This window comes from Peromyscus leucopus, chromosome 4, assembly GCF_004664715.2.
Source record: "Peromyscus leucopus breed LL Stock chromosome 4, UCI_PerLeu_2.1, whole genome shotgun sequence".
Classification (NCBI taxonomy): domain Eukaryota; kingdom Metazoa; phylum Chordata; class Mammalia; order Rodentia; family Cricetidae; genus Peromyscus; species Peromyscus leucopus.
This window is the reverse complement of record NC_051066.1, coordinates 133,623,026-133,646,266: the sequence shown is the minus strand read 5'-3', so window position 1 is coordinate 133,646,266 and position 23,241 is coordinate 133,623,026. Positions and strand designations below refer to the sequence as shown.

General features: G+C 41.3%; 1 protein-coding gene and 1 pseudogene across 10 annotated transcripts in view; both read left to right on the top strand.

The window, feature by feature from the left end:
• The window catches only part of Mroh8 (maestro heat like repeat family member 8), a 74,728-nt gene extending 54,889 nt beyond the window's left edge, over positions 1-19,839 (top strand). Inside the window, exons 14-24 of one of the 10 annotated variants that reach the window (XM_028855622.2) lie at positions 517-707; positions 2,048-2,182; positions 2,590-2,704; positions 3,002-3,142; positions 4,343-4,507; positions 5,559-5,714; positions 8,312-8,434; positions 10,257-10,356; positions 11,964-12,029; positions 16,605-16,775; positions 19,449-19,839. In XM_028855622.2, coding sequence (XP_028711455.2) covers positions 517-707; positions 2,048-2,182; positions 2,590-2,704; positions 3,002-3,142; positions 4,343-4,507; positions 5,559-5,714; positions 8,312-8,434; positions 10,257-10,356; positions 11,964-12,029; positions 16,605-16,753 — 1,341 coding nt within the window. In that variant the 3' untranslated portion in view covers positions 16,754-16,775; positions 19,449-19,839. Of the gene's footprint in view, positions 1-516; positions 708-2,047; positions 2,183-2,589; positions 2,705-3,001; positions 3,143-4,342; positions 4,508-5,558; positions 5,715-8,311; positions 8,435-10,256; positions 10,357-11,963; positions 12,030-16,604; positions 16,776-19,448 lie in introns of those variants that run through there. The other 9 variants (XM_037205385.1, XM_037205386.1, XM_037205384.1 and 6 more) reach the window with 9 other exon arrangements.
• LOC119087905 lies at positions 14,874-16,185 on the top strand (annotated as a pseudogene).
• Positions 19,840-23,241: the final 3,402 nt, after the last annotated feature.

Below are 23,241 nucleotides of genomic sequence, written 5' to 3'. Positions count from 1 at the left end.
AGATAATGCAGCAAGTCTTTACATTTGTCTTACTGAAGGATGAGAGCATTTTATTAACACATTGGTACAAAAATAGATACTTTTCTGAGTTGTTACTTGTCATCTAACATATTTGTTTTATTGTTTTCAGTTGTATCTAATCAAGTGTACTAATAGTTTCCAATTATGATTTTTGGATGTTAAATCTGCTCATTGGACACACACACACACACATACATACCCTCCGTGTGTGTGTGTGTGTGTGTGTGTGTGTGTGTGTGTGTGTGTATGCATGCATGCATATGTATAATATGTATGTGGTGCTAGGGATTGAACCCTGGGCCTACCTCTTACTAAGCATGCACTCTACTCTGAGCATGCCCCAGCTCACTTCTAATTATCACTTTACTCTTATTCTCCCTTTCACATCTGTTCCCTCTACCAGTTTCCACTGCTGTTCTGTCTGTGGACTAGTTGTGACACAGAGGGTTAGGACCAACAGGCACTCAGGTCTTCCCTGTGCCTTTTCTACCCCAGGTAACAGATGCCCTTTATGAGGTGCTTTTGGGAAACAAATTTCGAGCAGCTGCATTCCGACTCTTTCCTCAGCTTTTGATGACACTGCTCATCCAGATTCACCACAGCATCGGCCTCACCATGTCTGATGTCAACATCCCAAGTGGCCTGTATGCAGAACAGGGAATACCAATGGAGGTCTCACCTTTGTGGTATTGCTCATTGATTTCATTTATCTGAACACTTACAGAGTCTGGGGCATTGTAGCAGACACAGGATAGATGTGGTCCTGACTGAGTGAATGCAGGTCCACAGTCCTCAAGATGAAATGCCCAGGAATATTTGCTGCCTTTAGTTTTCTTGGCACCAGTGTTAAATTCCACTGTAGGTGCCTGGCAGATAATGTGTGATGCTGTGCTGCCCTCTTCCTTTACAGAGCAAGTAGAGACAAAAACCAGTAAATCAGCCTCCCAAACTGGATTGATCCAGTGAAATGATTCCTTATTTCTGGGATATGGCTGGGAGAGATTTTTCAGTTCCTCAAGCAGGTCTTGGTAGACATTTCTGGTGCTGCTGACACACAGATCTTTTGGGAGGAAATGCCATACCATGGGATACTCAGACCAGGCTAAGTGACAGTAGTTCTCATGCGTCTGTTTAATAAGCTGCATACCCTGGGCCAACCCACTGTTCTGTGTCTTAGTTTCCTTTTCTGTAACTGAGGAGATTGGGCCGGTTATCTCCAAGAACCATTCCAGCTCTAACTTGCTCTTGAAGCTATGATGGGATGGCTATTCAAGAAGTACTTTTAAGTTATACTGGTAAATATTACAGGGAAGTATAAATCTTTTTCTTTCTCTTTTTGAAACAGGGTCTCATGTCCTACAAGCCAGCCTCAAACTCACTTTGTAGCTTAGGATGACCTTGAACTACTGATCCTTCTAGCTCCCAGATGCTGGGGGTCCAGGCATGTACCACCATGTCTGGTTTCTGAAGTGACGGTGATCAAACCCAGGACATAGAGCAGGCTAGGCAGGTGTTCTACTAACTCAGCCAAATACCTAGCCTTAAATTTTACCTCAAAAAAATTTTAATCAATGGATCAATGGTTTAGAGATTAAGGGCACTTGCTGCTCTTGCAGAGGACCCAGGCTCAGTTTCCAGCACCACATGGCAGCTCATAACCATCTGTAACTCTAGGTCTAGGGGATCCAACACCCTCTCTTCTGCCCTCCATGGGCACTGCACGTGGTGCACAGAACTGCAGGCTAACTCATACTCATAAAATAAAAATAATTTTTTAATGCAGTGGGTATCCATTTAGCATTCCGAATCAGTTGCTGAATCATAGATCTCCTTCCAAACTCCTTGAGAAACAAAATCAAGTTAAACTTTTTTTCTGTTGAGATTTATGTGGAAGGCCTTTCCAGTTACTATACATGAAGCATCTTTAGGAACTCTAGAATAGGGTGGATTACAGTACAGCCCCGGGCCCATCCCAGTGATTGGCAGGCCTTTTCTTTCCATCCATGCTTGTTTTTGCTCAACTTAGCTTCGCCATACAAGCAACAAAGACTCTCCTCCTCAGAACATCGTGCTGGCAGGAATTCAGCATCATGGAAAAGAATAATGGATGGACTCTTCTGAAGGGAGAATGCCATCTTCAGGGAGTATTCCTCCTTGCCAAGTAAGATTCCTCATTCTAATATATTCATTCTCTCCAGAAAGCAGCATTGTTTTATTTTCCCCTTAAAAAAAAAAAAATCACAGTAACTAAAGCCGTAACAGAGTATACAATAGCTTAATGTTTTTGAGGCAGGGTTTCACTGTGTCCCTGGCCTGGAACTCTCTCTCTTCTAGACCAGGCTAGCCTCAAACTCATAGTGATCCTCCTGCCTCTGCCTCCCAAGTGTTGGGATTAAAGGTGTGTACCATCATGCCTAGCTATAGTATCTGTAAATTAACCAGAAAAAAGGCCCTGGCTTGACCTTTTGAATACCTGAAGCAACGTAAAAACTTGGGAGGGCCTGACCCTGGGAAAATGTCATCTGGGTGGGCATATGTCTGAGAGTTTTCTGTTGGTCTGTTTTACAGTGCCTTGCTGGAACGAAGTCAATTCTTTGCATATAAGATCATGTACTTGTTAGTCCCTTTGATTAACCGAGGGAATGATAAACACAAACTCACATCTGCAGGCTTTTTTGTAGAGGTAAGCGCTCTGTAGGTGCTGGAATCTGGAACCCAGAAAGCAGTAGAACCTCATTCCTATGCTGTGTTTAGCTTCGGGATAGGCTGGGGTCTGTTCTGTGTGTGCAGCAGATGCTCTCTCGAAATGCAAGCCTTGAAGTCGTCTCCTCTCCCCATTGTCAGCTTCCCCTGTGTTCCTGCTCCAGCATCCCCTGTACTGTCTCTGCAGAAACGTGGGGTCTCCAAGGGAAATGTCCATTGGAGTTGGTGGGAAGGTAGTTCCCTTCAAGGAGAAAAGCTTCAAGTTCATTTCTTTCAGCTCTTAAAGAGTCCAATGGCCAGGAGGTTGCCCAGGTTATACTCTACTGCCCGCCTGAAAGACTGGCTGTATGATGAGAATAAGCTCTTCAGGATTCTTGCACTGAGGGGACTACACAATCTTGTCAGACACCGAGAGATGGTAAAAGGACCTTTGACCACTCATTTACTGGTAATAGATACATAATAGTAAATAGATAACGCCAAAGATACCCAAGAAACTCAGGGAGGAGGAACTGGGAGCGTTGGGGCAGGAGTGAATGGGGGAAGGCCTTTATCACTGTACATCCATCTATACCTCTAATTTTATACCTAGAAGTTATGTGGGTACTATTAAAATGAAATAACTTTAAAATTCTAAGTCACAAATATTTATAATACTTTGAAACTTGCATTTTGTGGGTGAGGTTATTGCTATAACACAGTAGGAAATATTCAGCTGCCTGCTTGATGCCTTATAACATGCTGTCCTGCTTGGATACTCCAGGATATTTATTATCTATGACAGAAATCACTGTCATTCATGATCTTCCACATGTCTCATTAGAAAACTATGCCTCCACTGAGCTGTGGTGGCACATGCCTTTAATCCAGGCACTTGGGAGGTAGAGGCAGGAGGATCTCTGTGAGTTTGAGGCCAGGCTGGTCTACAGAGCAAGTTCCAGGACAGCCAAAGCTACACAAACCAATCCTGTCTTGAAAAACTAAAAAAGAAAGAAAGAAAAAAAACTATGCCTCAGTCAGAAGTAACCCTGAAGCTTTAATTTTGCCACTTGAGATGCATTTATTTTATAAATATATGGAACAAAAATGACAAATGCTAGTATATGCTAACTGTAGCTGATTGGATGCATGAACATTTGTTTATTGTACTTATGTATATTTGTACACACACACACACACACACACACACGTTTTAAAATCCTGAAATTGCTTCCTTGTAGGAGTTTAGAATGGGGAGGGCTTTTAAGGATCCTCAGTCAAACCCTGCTTAATCTCTATCAAGGAGTTTTCAAGCCTATGTTTGAATAACTTCTATGATGGAGAACTCACTGTGGTCTGAGCTGGCCATTCCACTTTTTTTTCTTGGTTGGGAGAGCCTTTCCTTAAAGTAAAGCCAAGAGTATATCCCTGGTCCTCCCTCACCTGGTCCCACCTCTGTTTTATGAAGCAATTCACAATAGCTCCTCCCCCTCCTCTACAATAGGCATGCCCTCTTTAACACCAGAGTTACCAGAAATTCACAAGCACCAGGTTACTTAAGTCTGTGTAGAATCCCTCCATTTAGAATTAGATAATGTGCTACCAGGAGAGGAGGTCATGGCTGCTTTTGGACACACAGAGAGAAGACATCAAAGGAGCAATACCATGCATCTTAGATAGCTTACAGGAGACCGATGAGAGGATCGTTCTGTTGGCCATCCAGATACTGATGAAGCTTGTCAAGACACTAGACTCCACCACCTTGGCTACCCTGATGAAGATCCTGTTCTCCTTATTTGGTGATGTAAGACAATGAGAGAAAAGATTCCTCCCTAGAGGGCGGGTACCTACCAGCTAGTAGATTTTGAGACCATAAAAAGCCATTTTATTTACAAATGGAATTTTTTATTTTTAGAGGCCTTTTAGATCTTCTTCCTCAAGACCCTTCCAGATAATCTGTGACGTCCTGCTTTTCTGGACTGATATTATTAGTTTTTCAGACTTAAAAAATCTTGAGACATAGCAGGGTGCTCTTGGTGCATGCCTTCAATCCCAGTACTCAGGAGGCGGAAGCAGATGAATCACAGAGTTTGAGGCCAGCCTGGTCCAGAATGGCTAGGACTACACAAAGAAACTCTATCTCAAAAAAAAAAAAAAAAAAAAAAAGATGGAGACACACAGACTTACCAAGACATTACCTTACTCTGTGGGAAGGAGAAGATAAGGAACAGTAAGAAATGGGTCATAAGCCAGGCGGTGGTGGCACACACCTTTAATCCCAGCACTCAGGAGGCAGGCGAATCTCTGTGAGTTCGAGGCCAGCCTGGGATACAGAGTGAGTTCCAGAAAAGGTGCCAAAGCTACACAGAGAAAGCCTGTCTCGAAAGACAAAAAAAAAAAAAAAAGAAAAGAAAAAGAAAAAGAAATGGGTCACAAGGAAAGGAAGGAAAGAAAGAAAGAAGTGGGTCAAAATGATGGCTGTACTTACATCCTTGTCCCAAATCACAGAGATTTCTAAAAGAAACACATAAAGCACATTGACCAGCATCCTTAGTATATGCTAGCTAGGGTTTTGAATTTTAGCAAAAGAGCTTATGTGAGTGATTAAAACCAGTATTGGTTACAAACTTTTTCAGCAACAGGTGGCATTACCTGTTTCTTGCTTGTACAGTTCAGAAACAAGAACACCAAACACAGGTCTTGCTGTCTCCCTGTACAGTTGATTTCTTGCCCTCAACTATATGCAGCTAGATAGCTTTATGTTAAGACTGATGGGCCAGACCCCTGGAGTTCTTCTTATAAGCTAGTATGAGCATGTTCAGTGGGCTGTTTCCTTCTGAATCCCCCATTCTTAGGTGAGACATGGCATCCATCGTTTCTCCATGACTCTCTTTGGAGCCTCCATAAAGGCTGTGAGACACACAGATAAGAAGTGTGTGGAGACCCACGTCCTGGAGAGCTTGGTCCCACTACTTCTGTTTTCTCAGGACGACAATGATGAAATAGCTAAGGTAATGTCAGTTCTTTTTAGCCACGAATAACTCTAGTTTAGATCTAGCTCTGCAAACAGTGTTTATATCCTTGAGGGCACAGACTTTGCAGGCACTTTCTTACGTCCTCTGGCACAAAACCACATATCAGTCATTTCCCTGAGTAAATTGTGAGGAATCAAACTCTTAATTTTTGTTTAGCAAAATATGGTTGTTAGGGGCAAGAAGTGTTTATTATCACTTTGTAGCCTAGCACAGAGCCTGAAAACGAATGCTCAACTCAATAAACTGTGTTGATGACAAACATGTTCTTTTCTTTCACGGCCCTGAGACATGGAGTGTGTTGGAGTTAAGTTAGAGAGTACCCTTGCTGTGGGATGTTCTGTATGGCAAATGTGTTGCTCTGATTGGTCAATAAATAAAACACTGATTGGCCAGTGGCTAGGCAGGAAGTATAGGCGGGACTAACAGAGAGGAAAAAAGAAAGAACAGGAAGGCAGGAGTCACTGCCAGCTGCTGCCAGGACAAGCAGCATGTGAAAATGCCAGTAAGCCATGAGCCACATGGCAAGGTATAGATTTATGGAAATGGATTAATTTAAGATATAAGAAGAGAGCCGGGCGTGGTGGCGCACGCCTTTAATCCCAGCACTCGGGAGGCAGAGCCAGGCGGATCTCTGTGAGTTCGAGGCCAGCCTGGACTACCAAGTGAGCTCCAGGAAAGGCGCAAAGCTACACAGAGAAACCCTGTCTCGAAAAAACCAAAAAAAAAAAAAAAAGATATAAGAAGAGTTAGCAAGTAGCCTGCCACGGCCATACAGTTTGTAAGCAATATAAGTCTCTGTGTTTACTTGGTTGGGTCTGAGCGGCTGTGGGACTGGCAGGTGACAAAGATTTGTCCTGACTGTGGGCAAGGCAGGAAAACTCTAGCTACATATCCTCTCTAGACCATCTGGAGACTTTATTTCTCCTAAGGCTTCCAAGGGTTTTGCTGTAAGAATTGTGGTTTTTCATTTAAGCCACCTAGTATTAACTGTATGTGTTCAGGCTGGGCATAATGGCATAGATGTGTAATCTCAGCTACTTGGGAGGCTGAGGCAGGAGGCTTTCAAGTTCAGGGCCAGTGTGGATAACTTAAAAGAGTAAGGCTGGCAAGATGACTCAGTAGGTAAAGGTACTTGCTGCCAAGCCTGACAACTGGAACCCACAGATGGAAGGAGAGGAAATGATTCATACAAGCACATGTAGAGACAGGGAGATAGGTAGTTGGATAGATAGAGAGATAGATAGAGAGATAGAAATATATAGATAGATGTAATTAAAATTTTTTAATAAAAATAAAGTAAAAGGGCTGGAAATACAGCTCAGTGGTAGAGTGCTTGCCTATCACATGTGAGTTTCTGGATTCAACCACCAGTACAGTTAACACACACGCACAGAGTGTTTAAGCTTACTCAGTCCGTTATGCTAACCATGATCACTAGTTATATCATTCCAGGGAGGAACATTTAGACCACAAGGATTCTGGTAGAATTCTGGAGATCAGTCTTTGTGTTCCCCCATACAGAAATGAAAGTCTAATTTAAAAAAAACTTAGAAACAGCCAGAGGTGATAGTGGCACACGCCTTTAATCCCAGCACTCAGGAGCAGAGGCAGGTGGCCTCTGAGTTTGAGGCCAGCCTGGTCTGTAGAGACCAAGTTCCAGGACTACATAGTGAGACCCTGTCTTGGGGGCAGGGGAGCTTAGAAATAGGACTGAAGATTTATGTGGTCCCTCATACCTTGTGTGAAAATGTCTATAGCTCTGTAGCCATAAATGAGAACCATTTCAGACCTCAGTAAAAGTATAGCTCAGACCTTGTCATCCAGGTGATGGGAAGCATCTTTGGGGCTCACAGGTACATGGTGCTAATACCTCCCTCCAATCTGCCATCCCTTGGTAATCAGAAAAGGCCTAGAGCCACCAAGGCTCTGAGTTTATTTTCCTACAAACTTAAACAACTTCTAGCTAAGCTGAGCTCTTCAGAGAAGAGTCTGAGCAGAGAGGTGGGTGTTAAACTATGTTAGGACAGAACCAATGCTCTAAGAAATGTTTTAAACTTATGTTGTGTATTTCTGTAAATCTCTCAGTATATTTGCTTAACATTGTATTTATGATATTTTTATTGTAAGGCTGTAGATCATTTACTTTCAGTGTTATGTGGAGTTGCATCATTTAATCTAAAATTTACCCCATTCTCCTAGTCCAGGACACTGAGACAGTATTTGGTTTTCATGATGATAGTGCTGCAACAAGCACTTTAGTGCATGCATGTGAAAATTTCTTAAGGGTATAAAAACCTAGTGTGGGCACCTGGGTTAGACACTACATATCTACAAATTGCTGCAACCAGACACTGGTTGCTACATCCTTTATGGTACCTTGCACGTTTATGAGTCCTTTAGGGTCTTCAGGAGGAAGGCAGAATGCCAGTTCACCCCCTTTCCTCACCTCACCCAGAGTAATTCTGGAATTATCAACTTTCACATTAGACTTTGGTCTTAGTTTTCCTAAAGAAAATGTACCTCAGTTAAAGAGTGTTTGAAAATGCTGACCTGTTATACTCTTCTCCCCACAGGAGAGTAGACAAGTGCTAACTGTATGTGCCCAGTTCCTGAAATGGAAGCTGCCCCGAGAAGTGTACTGCAAAGATCCCTTATACATCAAACCAAACGAAGTCAGAAGGGTCTGCAAATTCTTTGTATGTGAGAAATAGTGGCTTTGTTTTTTCTGATATTTTTTAATGGAGACACACGGCATGCGGGAAACAGTTCCCATCCCACCCTTTCACAGCAGTAGTTGCTCTCCATGAATTGTTCAGTTAGGTACATCTCTTTTCTATAGTTCCCCCAATTAGTCACAGATGCACTTAAAAAATTGTGTGTGTGTGTGTGTGTGTATGTGTGTGTGTGTACACACACATTGAGTCTGCCACAGAGTGCAAGTAGAAGTCAGTGGGCAACTTTCAGGAGTCAGTTCTTGCCTTCCACATTGTGAGAGTCTCCAGTCTCCATCTCCCATCTCACTGTAGGAATGCTGGAATTACATATCTGGCTTCCAGGGGTCAAACTTGAGTCCTCAGGCGTGCATGGCAAGCACTTTTACCCACAGGGCCATTTCACTAGCTAACAAATTTGCTACTAACACATTTCTTCATATATGCAAAAAGCTGGTGGTACAAGGTGTGGTGAGACATTCCTGTAATAATATCACTCAGGAGGCTGAGTCAGGAGGCTCAGTGTGAATTTAAGGATAAGTTGAGCTATAGAGTAAGACCTAGTTTCAAAATAGGAATAACAAAATGACTGATAAACTAGAGAGCCCCACTAATTGCATCAAAAACTACAAGGTCAGACTGATAGTAGCTAGTCAAAATTTTTTACTTGGGCTAGGCTTGGTGGCACACACCTTTAATCCCAGCACTCAGGAGGCAGAGGTAGGTGGATTTCTGTAAGTTCAAGCCAAGCTGTTCCAGGCCACCCAGAGCTACATAATGAGACTTTGTGAGCTGAACTGAAATAATTATACATTGTCTTCATGTCTATAGCCCTTTGCTTCATATAGTGGATTGTCTTATTTTCCATTAGAGCATAGTCCCTAAGCAAGAATTGCCATAAGAAGAGCAGATAAGAAGAGGGCAGCATGTTACTAGCCCTGAGATCCAGATAGAATCTTCTCTTTACAAACCCAGCAAAGCCTATATGATCTATGGTAGCGTTAGACGGCCCATGCATAGTTTTCTAGACAGCAATTATGGTAGAACCACCTGGATCCCATATTGAATTCTCTGGAGACTTCTAGGAATCTTCTACATTTCTAAAACCTCCATGGTCTCTTCTCATCAAGCTTACAGGGCTAGAAAGCATAGTATAGCTCCTTTGCCTTTTTCCTGGGTATTAGGTCTCTGAACTTCAGCCATTACCTATAGTTGATGCATTAATGACAATATTTCCAACAAGAAATTTGCTGTTCCCAATGGGTAAAAGTGCAAACTGTCCATGTCAGATTTAAGCTCTATGAGAAATAATTCTTGTCTCTCTGTTTGTGAGGTGCTTATCCTTCCAAGAGGCCCTTGAAAGGTGCACTCATTTACCCAGAAAGAAAAATGCATCCTCTGTGTAGCAGGTCATGGCAACCCAGTTTTAAAACTTCTAGTTTGGCACCTGCAAATGAGTAAGGAGACTGAAAACTTCTAAGAAACGAAAATAGAAACTCCAAATGGAAAATAATATGTGCCAGGAAAAGAAGCCTACAGAGTCCTCAGAGCCAGGCTGATGAGGCAGGAAGAGCTGGTATGAAGTTAAACTCAAGGTGCATTTAGAGGCGAGAAGACAGAGGTGCAGAGAAGCCAGGGTGACTTAAAGGTGTCATGGACAGGTGTGCACAGTGGGGATTCCGAGGACCTAACTTTACAGGGGCTTGCTATCATGGCAAAGCAGTCACAGTGACGTTCACTACAGTAAATCAGGCACTGCTGTACTCACCTGCTACTTTATTGTTATATACTCTTCCCATCAACTTAGGGAGAAAAAAGCAAGGGGAAAATAAACATCCTAGACCAAACACTAATGTATTCCAAGGATCCAAAACTTCCCATCAGAAGAACAGCTGTCTTGTTTATAGGTAAAAGAAAACTTTGATTTGTATACTTACATTATCCTATACCTTCCCACCTTGTGTTGAGTATCCCCAGTCTTTTCTTTACATAGAATGTATTACAGTCATATTTGCACCATAACCCGCTTATCCCACACCCATTCCCATTTATCCCCTTCTTCCCAAATAGTCTCTCTTCTACTTTCATGTCTTTTATTTTGGTGACTTAATGAGTTTAATTAGGGTTACTATAGGAACATGGGTAAAGGGCTATTTACAGGAGCCTGAGTAACTCAGTGACTAGCACTAAGGAAAATGTTTCTTACTTCACGTTACTCCTTTAAGCAACCATTAACTACCTATAGATCCTCAGGGAGGTGTAGGACTTTATAAACCCCTTACCCCAGGAACTGCCTAGAAATCCTCAAGGGTATGTGGGGACTCCTAAGTCCTTGGTGACAGAATACTGGTAGGCCCAGTTTTGTGCAGGTCTTATGCAGGCCATCACTGCTGCTGTGAGCTCATGAGTACAATGTCTAGAAGACATATTCTACAACACACCTGTTCCTTCACTCAGACCTTCCTTCAGCTCCCTCTTCTCCAGTGTTTCCTGAGCCCAGGTTGGGGAGACAGATGTTTCAGGGCTCACACTCAATAGTCTTCTTTTCAGCACTCTGACACAATGAGTTTCTCCAATAATATGCCTACCCACTCCCCGCCACACACAAAAAAACCCCTTCTCTGACCAAAGCTGACAGCAGCACTAATCTATGAGCATAAATCTAAGTATTTATTAGACAATTTGATGGCCACAATAATCCCTCTAGCAAAGCAAAAATGATATCTTCTCTGCTAGGGCCTGACCTCCTCTGCCACAAACTTCAAACCAGACTTACAGTATCAGGCATGATCTTTATGTAGATGACCTTGAAAACACTTTCAAGGAAGAAGAAACCACATTATTGACCAATAAGTATTTTGGAATATTATTTTAATATTTAAAACTCTGTGTGTGTGTGTGTGTGTGTGTGTGTGTGTGTGTGTGTGTGTGTATGCTTGTAGGTGACATAGCATGTAGGTGACACGGTGGATATGTGGAGGTCAGAGAGCTCATAAGAGTTAGCTCTCCATCCACTGTGAATCTGGAAATTGAACTCAGGATGTCAGGTTCATGAGCAAGCACATTAGCTCTTTAAGCCATCTTCCTGGCTTCTGTCCCTTATTATTTTGGTTATTTTTTGAAACAGGTTTTTTACTATATAGCCCTGGCTTGTCTGAAACTGATATGTAGACCAAGCTTGCCTTGAACTCAGATAGATCCACCTGCCTCTGCTCCCTGAATGCTAGGATTAAAGATGTAGGTTACCACTCAAGGCTCTGCTTAGCTTTTGAGATAGTTTCATTGTATCCTCAAGGCTAACTTGGAACTCACGGCAATTCTCACACCTGAGCTTCTCAAGTGTTGGGATTACAGGTGTGAACCAGAAAGCCTGGCTGGAATTTATTGTTTTGAATTTGCCTTATTAACAAAAGTCTAATTCTGCCATCTTAATAGGCTTAGATTATTAAGTGATAAAAATGAAAAACATATAGTTTCTAAAAGTCAAAGTCTAAGCTTATTGTCTTGTGTTTAGGGATCTTATCAAAGTATGTGGATCCCAGTGAGCTCAAGATGAAGGGCATTGACTGGATAGAGAATGGTAAGTAATGCCGTTGCTTGGCTGCACTATTTTGGAAGGTATCTGATTCTGTGACTATGGGCAGGCTCCATAGCACAGCTGAGTCTGGCATCTAAAACTCTGGGCTTATGCAGCAATGCAAGCACAAGTGAGTGTAATTCAGTTAGAGTGTGCTCTCATCTTAGTCTAAGACCTCGTAGGAAAGGGTATGATCCCGTTTGTCCAAAACCAGCTTTAAGGACTGTCTAAGGGGGAAGTCCTGCTAAACTTTGTCAGGAAGTAAAACACCATCTTTCTAGACAACTATCTTATCAAATTATGTGATGTCTTACAAGAACCTCAGAGACTCCCCGCTGTCTAAGCAGCTGTGTTGTAGAGTGTGGGACTTAGCTCGAAGATGCTTTATAGCCATCTAAGGCAACCATCAGAGAACTGTTTTCAGAACTGTCAGTGGGCAAAACTTTCTGTAACTGCACAGCTGTGTAGATTGAGTGCTCAAAGAATTACTATTCCCATTTAAGAGTAGTTGAATGTTTAATATGTGCAGAGGTAGCTTAGCATTAGGCTCTAGGTTCAATCCCTAGCGAGGTAGAGAAAGGTAGTTATATAGTTAGAAAAGGTAAAGAAATGCAAATGTACATTCTCACAATCCAAAATCACTACTTTCATAACCAAATTAAAAATCTAAAGAATTTGCTTTTTTTTATTAAAATTTTTTTTTATTTAGTATGAGTATGGAAGTAAGAGGATAAACTACAAGAGTTAGTGATTCTTTTCCTCAACCATGTGGGTCATGGGGATTGAACTTAGCTTGTCAGACTTGGTAGCAAGTGCTTTACCCACTACATCACTCTCTCCCTCTTTCTCCCTCTCTTTCTTCCTTTCTCTTTTTTTTTCTGAGATAGAGTTTCTTCTGTGTAGCCCTGGCTATCCTGGAACTCACTCTGTAGACCAGGCTAGCCTGAAACTCAGAGATCCGCCTGCCTCTAACTCCTGAGTGCTGGAATTAAAGGTGTGCGTCACCACCCCCCAGCTTCCACTAAGTCATCTTGCAGGACCTGTAGATGTAACCAACCATCTTATTAAAATAAGAAACACAGAACCAATGTAAAAGAGAAAGTCAAGAGGTCAGAGCTCAGAGCTAAAATCTTACCTCCTGCAGTGCTCCTAGCTTCCCGAAAGAGAGCTACTTCCTCTGTGTCTGTCTTTAAATAGTCTTTCTGTTCTGCCTTCTCATTGGTTGTAAACCCAAACACATGACTGCCTTGTCACTGCCTGTAAGTACCGCCCTCCAGGTCTTAAAGGTGCATGTCTCCAATGCTGGCTGTATCCCTGAACACACAGAAATCTACCTAGCTCTTCTACCAAGTGCTGGGATTAAAGGCGTGCGCCACAACCACCACGCTCTTGCTATGGCTCTAATAGCTCTGACCCCCGGGCAACTTTATTTATTAACATACAATGAAAATCATATTTCAGTACAAATAAAATACCACCATAAGGACCCAATATTCTACTTTTAAAAACACAGTAATTATTAAAACAGGTAGGGAATAAAGCTAATATAAGGCAGACACTGCTAATTTTCTTAATATTTATTTTATGAGTGTTTTGCCTGCATATATGTGCATATCTGGTGCCTGCAGAGTTCAGAAGAGGACATCAAGATCTCTTGGGACTGGAGTTACACTAGGTTATAAACTAACATGTGGGTGCTGGGAACTGAATCCAAGCCCTCTGCAAGAGCAGCAAGTACCCTTAACTACCAAGCCCTGATCTACCACCTATTTCTCACTAAAGTCTACCATTTCATTATAGATATTAAAATATTCTAAAACAACAGCAACAACAACCACCCAAATTTGGTGGAGTACATCTATAATCCCAGTACTTGCGACACTGAGGAAGAAGATTGTGTGTTTGAGGCCAGACTAGGTCTTATGTATAATGAAATCTTGTTTCAAAAAAGAAGAAAAGAAAAGAAAGTCATGTAAACTATTCTGTGGAGGAGGATACTATATAACTAATTTATTTCTTACCTAAAACACTTGGGGAACAAAAGTTCTATTTCCATACAGAAGTGACTCAGATAATAATGAGATATTATTCCATAAGACAATCAATTATCCCCAAACTCAGGGGATAAAGGCAGGAGGATCATGAGTTAAAGGTCATACTAAGACCCTATCTCAAAAAAAAAAAAAAGTTTTCAGATCATACAATTCCATTTCGACAACAATATTGAAGCAAAACAGTGCATAGAAAGAAAAAAAAAGATCGGGAAGACATACTTTTTGTTTATATGTTTCCAGACAAGGTTTCTCTGTGTAGCTTTAGCTGTCCTAGAACTTGATCAGTGGACTAGGCTGGCCTCGAACTCAGAGATCTGCCTCCTGAGTGCTGGGATTAAAGGAGTGTGCCACCACCACCCTGCTGAAAGTTACACTTTCAAAACAACATTCTATCTCTAGGTGGTAGAATCATACACCACTTATATTCTTCTGGTACTTACATGGATTATCTGAGTTTTCTAGATAGCAAACATGAACTTCTTTTGCCATAGGAAAATATAAAAGCTAAAACTTTAAACTGGGCATGGCAGTTGGTGTCTGATATCTCAGCGACATGGTAGGCTAAGGCAGAGGAACGGCCATTCAAATTTAGCTTGGGAAACATAGGGAGAACCTGTCTCAAAAACAAAACAAAACAAAATGAGCCATTAAAAATTGTAAAAATATGCCAGGTGGTGGTGGTGCACACCTTTAATCCCAGCACTCAGGAGGCAGAGGCAGGTGGATCTCTGTGAGGTCTACAGAGCTACTTCCAGGACAACCAAGGGTACACAAAAAACCCGCCTTAAAAAAAAAAAAACACTGACATGACAACCTCCTCCCCACCCACCACCACCGCCATGCCCAAAAGAAAGGCTGAAGGGGATACTAAAGGAGATAAAGCCAAGGTGAAGGACGAGCCACACAGAGAAGATCTGCAAGGTTGTCTGCTAAACCTGCTCCTCCAAAGCCAGAACCCAAGCCTAAAAAGGCCCCTGCAAAGAAGGGGGAGAAGGTCCCCAAGGGGAAGAAAGGGAAGGATGCGAATAATCCTGCAGAAAACGAAGACACCAAAACAGTCCAGGCACAAAAAGCTGAAGGTGCTGGAGGAGATGCCAAGTGAGATGTGTGCATTTTTGATAACTGTACTTCGGCCGGTTGACTGTACAGTTTGAAATACTATTTTTTTTTTATCAAGTTTTATAAAAATGTAGAATTTTGTTTTACTTTTTTTTTTAAGCTATGTTGTTAGCACACAGAACACTTTATTGTTTTGGGGCGGGGGAGGAACATGTGTCACTTACAAAATGTCTCCCAAGCTGGACTGATGATGGCTGATGTTGGAAAACATCTTTCCCTGCTAATTTTGAAAAACTCCTTTTGGCTCTCAGGGGAGATGTCCTGGTGTTGACATATGTGGCCACCATGGCACACAATGCCTTGTGTGGGAAACTCTAAATTCATTTCTGCGTCTTCCTCCCCTGGACCATCAACATAGACTTAACTCCCTTAAAACTAGAGACCTGTTAAAACCTGACCCCCAAAATTGGTTTTGCCGATCTATCAGGCAGTCTGGACTTTGCTGTGGTATCATTGTGTCCCCAAAAGAGCAGTGGTTCCTTTTATAAAAGACTGTGGATCTTCACATTGATAATTTTGCCATGTTTGTTTCATTTCCTGAAAGTCAGGGTCGGCTTGGGAAAAGTTGTTAACATCCTCAGTGTGAACTGTCAGCCCTCACTCTAAGTTCTCCCCCTTTTCAAAGCATTGAATGAAGACTCATTGGGTTTTATAATGGCGTTCTGATTTTGGTATTCTATATAAGAAGGGAGTTTGGAAGCTCTTGTATTCTGTTAATGATTGTCTGCCCATGTCTTGCCTGAAAAACCATGATTGTTTATGGAAAGTATCTTTAATAAAGCTGGATACAGTTTGACTTGGAAAAACAAAACAAAACAACAACAAAACACCAAGACAAAAAAAAAAAAAACTGAAAAATACTAGCTAGGCACAGTGGCACACACCTTTAATTCTAGCACCTGAGAGGTAGTATCTAGTACTAGATCTTTATGAGTTTGAGTCCAGCCCAGTCTACATAGTAGGTTCTAGGACAGCCAGAGCTACATAGTGAGAGAGAGGAAGGAAGGGAGGAAAAGAGGGAGGGAGGGAGGGAGGAAGGAAGGAAAAGAAAGGACGAAAAAAGAAAGAAAAATATTTCAAGGGAATAATGATTTAAGAGTTAACATTTTCTTTAGAGTAAGGCAAGAAGTTAAGAGGTTAACATTAGACATAGCTTGGCAGGCTCAGATAAATGTATTTTAGGTAGACTACTTAAAATATGGCTATTGCAAAGGAATGAAATACTTAGTAATTAAGAAAACAGTGTTTTACAGATCAAAATTGGAATCAATTCACCAATCTACAGACTTTTATACAGCTTTGTAAAGGTTGCCCTTTTATCCCAGCTGCTCTGGTTTGTTGGCTACTTGGTATCCAGAGCAGTCCTCATTTCTAGAAACCTCAGTCCTGGTTTTCTTCCATGTAGATCTGAGAGAACTATTACAAGACCCCGAGCCCTCTTTGCGGATCATCGCCTCCCAGGCTCTGTTCCGAATCCAGAGGGTGTGCAATGAGTCAGAATCCCAGATAAGAGTTTCCTGGTTGAGGAAGCTCTTTGGCTGTCTTCAGACTTAGAATGCAAAGCACATGACAGCAGGTAAGAGCGAACCTTTCAGAAACCACAGAAGTGACAAACACATTCCACTTTCTTTCTTTTTTCAAATGTTACCATATTTCCAATGTATCTATGAGTGTGTGTGCTTGTGGAGGTCAGAGGACAGCTTGTGGGAGTCGGTTCTCTTTCCATAATGTGCGTCCATCCCAAGGAGCAAACATAGGTTGTCAGGCTTGGTAGCAAATATGGTTGCCCACTAAATTGGCCTTGCCAGCCTGCATTCCCCCGTTTTTCTTTCAGACTTAGGCAACCCTAGCATGAAGCTATTTCCATGCAGTTAGTTACCTCCAACATAATCCCCACTTAAAAAACATGTTAGTAGTTAAATGTACCAGGGAGTTAAGTTCTTGGTTTAAATTTGAAAATATAGTAAAAATTGTAGTGAGTTTGAGTCATGCAGACATCCATAAAATTTAAGTGCTGACTACTGCTTTAGAGATGCAGAGAGGTGGGTGAGGGAGATATTCCAGGGCCAAGGATATAAGTCAATGGTAGAGTGGAAGTATGCATGCCCAACATGTGAGAGGCCCTGGGTTCAGTGCACAAAAACACACATGTAACCCCAGCACTTGGGAGACTGAGGCAGGAGAATCAGGAATTTAAGACCATTTAAGAATTAATTAAGAAACTGAGATTACACAGTGAGTTTAAGGCCAGTTTCTACTTCATGAGAGTCTGTTATATTCTATCAAAAAACAAGACTTATATGCCCACCTTTAATCCCAGCACTCAGGAGGCAGAGACAGGCAGATCCCTGAGAGTTCCAGGCCAGCCTGGGCTACATAGCCAGTTCTGGGCCAGCCAGGGCTACACAGTAAAACTCTGTATGGAGTCAAAACAATCCATAAGTAACAACAACGAAGAGAAAAGAAAAATCCCAAACAAATGGCAGTGTTGCGGTGTTAGTAGTGTTGGCTCTGTTGTCAAGGCTGACTGATCATCTACAAATCTTAAGGACAAGAGATACCAGTCTGTGTTTACATTTTCATACCTAATATTCTATAAAATCTCGTAAGGCCTTTCTTTTCCAATTCCTTTTGAAGCCTGTGAGCAATAACAAAATTCTGACTCTATCGAAGTATATACAAAGTTCCCACTCCTTTTCCTCAGTGTTCCTAATTTCTCCAACTACTGCTGCCAGGTCCTAGATAGCTCTAAGATGGAGTCTGTTTACTACCCACTGCCCAGTTTAATATAAGTGAAGAAAAGGTTCTCAGAAGATGAATTTTTCTAAGAAACAGATAAGTTGGGTTGGAGAGATGACCACGGGTTAAGAGCACTGACTGCTCTTCCAGAGGACCATGGTTCAATTCCGAGCATCCACATGGAGGCTCACAACTGTCTCTAACTCCAAGATCTGACACCCTCTCACAGATACACATGCAGGCAAACACCAATGCACATAAAAAAAAAAGGAGAGAGAAACAGATTGAATTTAGTTGAATAAATACCTTGATGACTGCACATAGAAGGAGCATTCTAGAAATAGGTACGAAGTCTGACTTCCAAGCCATTGTTTAGTGGAGAAATCTAAGCAGAAAGCCAGAGCTGAACTCTATGGGACAAAAGAAACCTCTTGGGGTGATATGGAGAGAAAAAGGAAATGTGACAACTTGTGGTGATATTGTGGTGATAAACTTATCTGGGGGTCAGAGAACAGAACAGCCACAATATTAAACATAGAGGTTAGGCAGTGATAGCACACGCCTTTAATCCTAGCATTCAGCAGCAGAGATCCAGAGTTCAAAGCCACAGTGGAAACAGCCAGGCATGGTGACACATGCCTTTAACCCCAGGAAGTGATGGCAGGAAACAGAAAAAGGTACATAAGGCATGAGGACCAGAAAATAGAGAGCTGTTAAGCTTTTAGCAGCAGTTCAGCTGAGATCCATTTGGATGAGGACACAGAGGTTTTCAGTCTGAGGAAACAGGATCAGCTGAGAAGATAGTGAGGGGAGGTTAGTTGTGGCCTGTTCTGTTTCTCTGACCATTCAGCGTTCACCCCAATGCCTGGTTCTGGGTTTGTTTTTATTAATAAGACCTGTTAAGATTCCGGCTACAGCAACTGGCAGATGAAGAGCTACATCCAATAGTGAATTGCATTGTTTGCGTTGTTCAGTAAGCATTCTCAATCTTTATTCACCCTTTTTCCCAACTTTCATTGCTATTTCTCTGCTGAGATGTCTTTAGGACCAAATCCATCTATGGTTCATAGTGAGTAGAAAGTGGCAATATGCTAGGTGTAGCTCCAGGAGGTTCAAAATGAAGACCTTAGTTGCCTGATAGATTCAGGTATGTCCAACCTATATATGGGCTGCAGGGCACAGGCATCCTAGATGACAATGTCACATTGGACATCCCTACTTAAATCTTCACTCTGAGTCAGAGCAGAATAAATTAAATCACTACATTTAAAACTGCAATGAATGGTAACTAAACATACATTTGAATTACATTCATCCCTCACCATATTCTTCTTGGCTCCTTTTAGGAAACCAACTCTACTATCTACTTCTGAACTAGTCTGTTTTCTAGATTATCCAATAAAAATGAAGAGCAGCTTATTGAGAGTTCACAATCAGCCTAACTCTGAGCATATTATATAATTAACCCTTTTAATTATTAATTCACTTCATTATTACCTTTATTTTGCAGATGGAGAGAAACTGAGGAGACAAACATGAAAGTGAGTTGCTCTGGGTCACACAACTAGTAAGTGGCAAAGCCATGATTACCCAAGTATTCGGACTCCTGCACCCACACCCTTGGTTAGCCTGCCGTCTGCTTCTCCATCTGCCCTTTCTTGCAAATGGGAATAAACACAGATCTGCTCTACAGTTCATCTCAGTTCCTGAATTGGTGCTCAAAAAAAACTCATGCAACCAAATATGTTTTAGTGATATTGAGCCTCCAGTGTTTTATCAAATTCAAGGACTAGCCACTTATTTCCTAAAATTAGCATACTGTACATTTTGATCACAGAATATCCATCCATCCTGTACTGTAAAGATAATGGAGTTATATAAAAACTAGTGGTTTTCTTGAACCTTTTTTCAGTCCTTGGTTTGATTTCATGTACTGCTCCATTCTCAGGGTAGAAACAGACCTGTAGTGATGAAAAGATACTCAACTTTAAATTTCCATATTTAAAAAGTGAGAGAATAAGCCAGGCATGGTGTCTTATGCTTATATCCCAGCACTTGTAAGGCAGAGGTGAGAGAAGTGTCACAAGTTCAAGGTTATCCTGATCTATATAGCAAATTCCAGGCCAGGCAGAGCTATATATTAGCAAGACTCTGTTACAGAAAGAGTGAATGAATTCCCTTTTCAAATTCAAACATGTAAAGAGATTATGATTACAGAGACTAAGCTGAGGATATAGTTTAGATCTCTAGTGGCAAGTTAAAGACTGAATGACCCCTTTTCTTTCTCATATTTTGTGCTGAAGTCCCTTTCCCACCAAGTAGATTTTTAGTTTCTTACTAATGCCACCAACAGATGGTCTCAAGCGTAACAATGGTTATTTTATTTATATTTGTTAGTTAAAATTCATAGAAGTACACGCTGAGAGACAAAGGACTGCTGTTTACTGAACTACCTCAGAAGCTGGGAACTTTTATAAGTGCCTACTAGTGATTATAATAGTGATAATACTAATACGTGTATTAAATCTTGATAGCTCTATTATTTTTATATAAAGCTGTCCTTAGAAACAGGTTAATGTTTTTATTGATTTTTTTTTTAAAAAAATGTATGAAACACAAAGGTCTAGGCTTTAGTTTTGTCATATGCTGAAATAAATATTCAAAACAGTACCATGTCATTTTAATACTACATATTAAAATATTGTTCACTTTCTCTCACTGACACACCCATGTCTTTATTATTTTCGATTCTCACTTTTTTTTTAATAACTGCTTTGCTTTCCTGCCTTTTACTGAAGACACCAAATTCTTGTGGAGCATAATGGCTTACTCCACTCAAGATCAACCTGGGCTATATTAGACCCTGCCTCAAGGGGGGGGGGGGTGCTGGAGATAGGGTTCAGCAGTTAGCTTGGTTTTCTGCACCCCTGTTGGTAGGCTCACAACCACCTGTAACTCCAGCTCCAGGGGATCCAATGTCCTCCTCTGGCCCCTTGAGTACTTATGTACACACACACACACACACACACACACACACACACACACACAAATCTTTCACAAAACAGAAATTTTTTTCTCATTAAAAGAATATTATATAAATAAAAGACAGGGCTGGGGGTGGAGAGGAGCTCTCATATATTAGCTCAGCAAGTGAAAATATGCTAGGTAAAATTGTAAGCTAGGTTAAACATCTGTCCTTTCTAGCCACCCAACTCCAACTTGGCTCCATGCTTGTCCCATTTCTTTTGCAGGGATGGATCTATGTGTAAATGATCAAAAATGCAAGGCTTAATGAAGTTACATTTCTAGAACATGATTCTAAAGCCAAAAATCATGAAAGTTTATAGAGAACTAAGTATTACTGAGAACAGTGACAGTGTAAGGAGATGGAGTTTAGAGCAGGATATGGAGATTTTCCTTTTCTCCCTGAGCCCCTAACTCATATGCTTTTTTTCTGAAGCTCCCAAATCTTCCTCAAGAGCAGAGAAAATAATAAAACAGAGGAGAAGGGATAGTTAAAAACTGTCTTGGCGCACGCCTTTAACCCCAGGACTTGGGGCAAAGGCAGGTGAATCTCTGAGTTTGAGCACAGCCTGGTCTACAGAGTGAGTTCCAGGATGGACCAGGGTTTCTAGAGAAACCCTGTCTTGGAAAAACCAAAAACTAAAACAAACAAACAAAAACAAAAACAAAAAAGTCTTCGGATTTGCAAAGTCAAAAGGAAAGAGACAGATTCTACCATTTCTAAAAAGCAGTGAAGTCCAGAACACGGGATGGTCTCCCTTACTGAAGCCAGTGTCAGTTGCCCAGTGAACTGGTTATGGTTTCTATGTTCATCTATTCAAGGAGGAAAATACTGATTTAAGACCATTCCTATTAGCGCTGGGATGTAACTTAGTATCAGAGAATATGCATAAAGCCCTGGGTTCACTCTTCAGCACCATAAAAATGTATATAAATATGTGTAATATACAATGTATTCTATAATTATGAGTGAATTGCTGCTTTTGTTCTAACAGAAATGATAACACAAATATAGAAAAGGGAAAAAAATCTCAGGGATGGTGATTTACAAAGAATTAGAGGGATAGTCAAGAATCCAGAAAGATGTTTCAGTCACTGTTCTTTGGTGTGAAGACACCATGACCAAGGCAACTCTTATGAAAGAAGGCATTTAATGGAGAGTTTGCTTACAGTTTCAGAGGTTTAGTCCATTATCATCATGGTGGCATGCAGGGGGTGCTAGAGCAGTAGCTGAGAGCTACATCCTGATCTGTAGGCAGAGAGAGAGAGAGAGAGAGAGAGACAGAGACAGAGACAGAGACAGAGACAGATCAAGTTAGAAATATCAAAACCCACCCCCAAGTGGCACATTTCCTTCAACAAGGCCATGCCTACTCCAACAAGGCCACACCTCCTAATCCTTTTAATCCTTTCAAATAGTGCTATAAACATTCAAATATATGAGCCCATTGGGGCAATTCTTACTCAAAACACCACAGATGTCCATTTGTGAACTAAGTTAAACAGTAAAAAGGTGATGAAACAATGCAGAACATATATAAAATAGGCCCAGCTTAATGTGTATATATGGGTGCTAGGACCCCAGACCACTTCAGGAGACCTCACAAGTGCAGCCAACTCTATTCTCTACCTCTAAACAAGATGAAGCCCCTGTGTCTCCAGCTACTCGGGCTTCAAAGAGATCATACATGCATGAGATGCTAGAACAACTTCCAGGCCTTTTTCTTACCAACCAATACAAAAAAAATTATAAACAAAAAAAAATTTTTTTTTTTTTTTTTAAATTTCAGCACTAATGGTCCAGTGGCTATTTCTAGGACAAAACTTGATCTGTCAAGGGCAGGACACTAAAAGGGAAAGGAATCTGCAGGCAGTTTCAAATACTATCGCCTGAAAACTAAAGAAATTTACAAGCAAGTCCTCAGGCCTTTCTCCTGAAGTTACCTTGGTGACTTCTAAAGAGCTTTTGGATCATATTACTGCCCGGATTTTTCATTTCAGCCATAGACTTCATAGGATTGTAAGGTCTGGTCAACCAATCCATTGATTTTATTCAAGTATTAAATGAAAAGAGGTTTTTGTTTTGCTGTTTTCCAAATAGCTTAAATAGCTTTTAAACCACAGTCCACAACTTCCACTCTGATAGTCTGCTTTAGCGTTTAAATGAGGTTGTGAGGCCTCCACTTGCTACAAGACCCCTGTATGAAACTGCACTATAGCTAACCTTGCTCGTCCCTTTGCTTGAAGGCCCGTCCTAGTTAAAATCTTTTAACACCTTG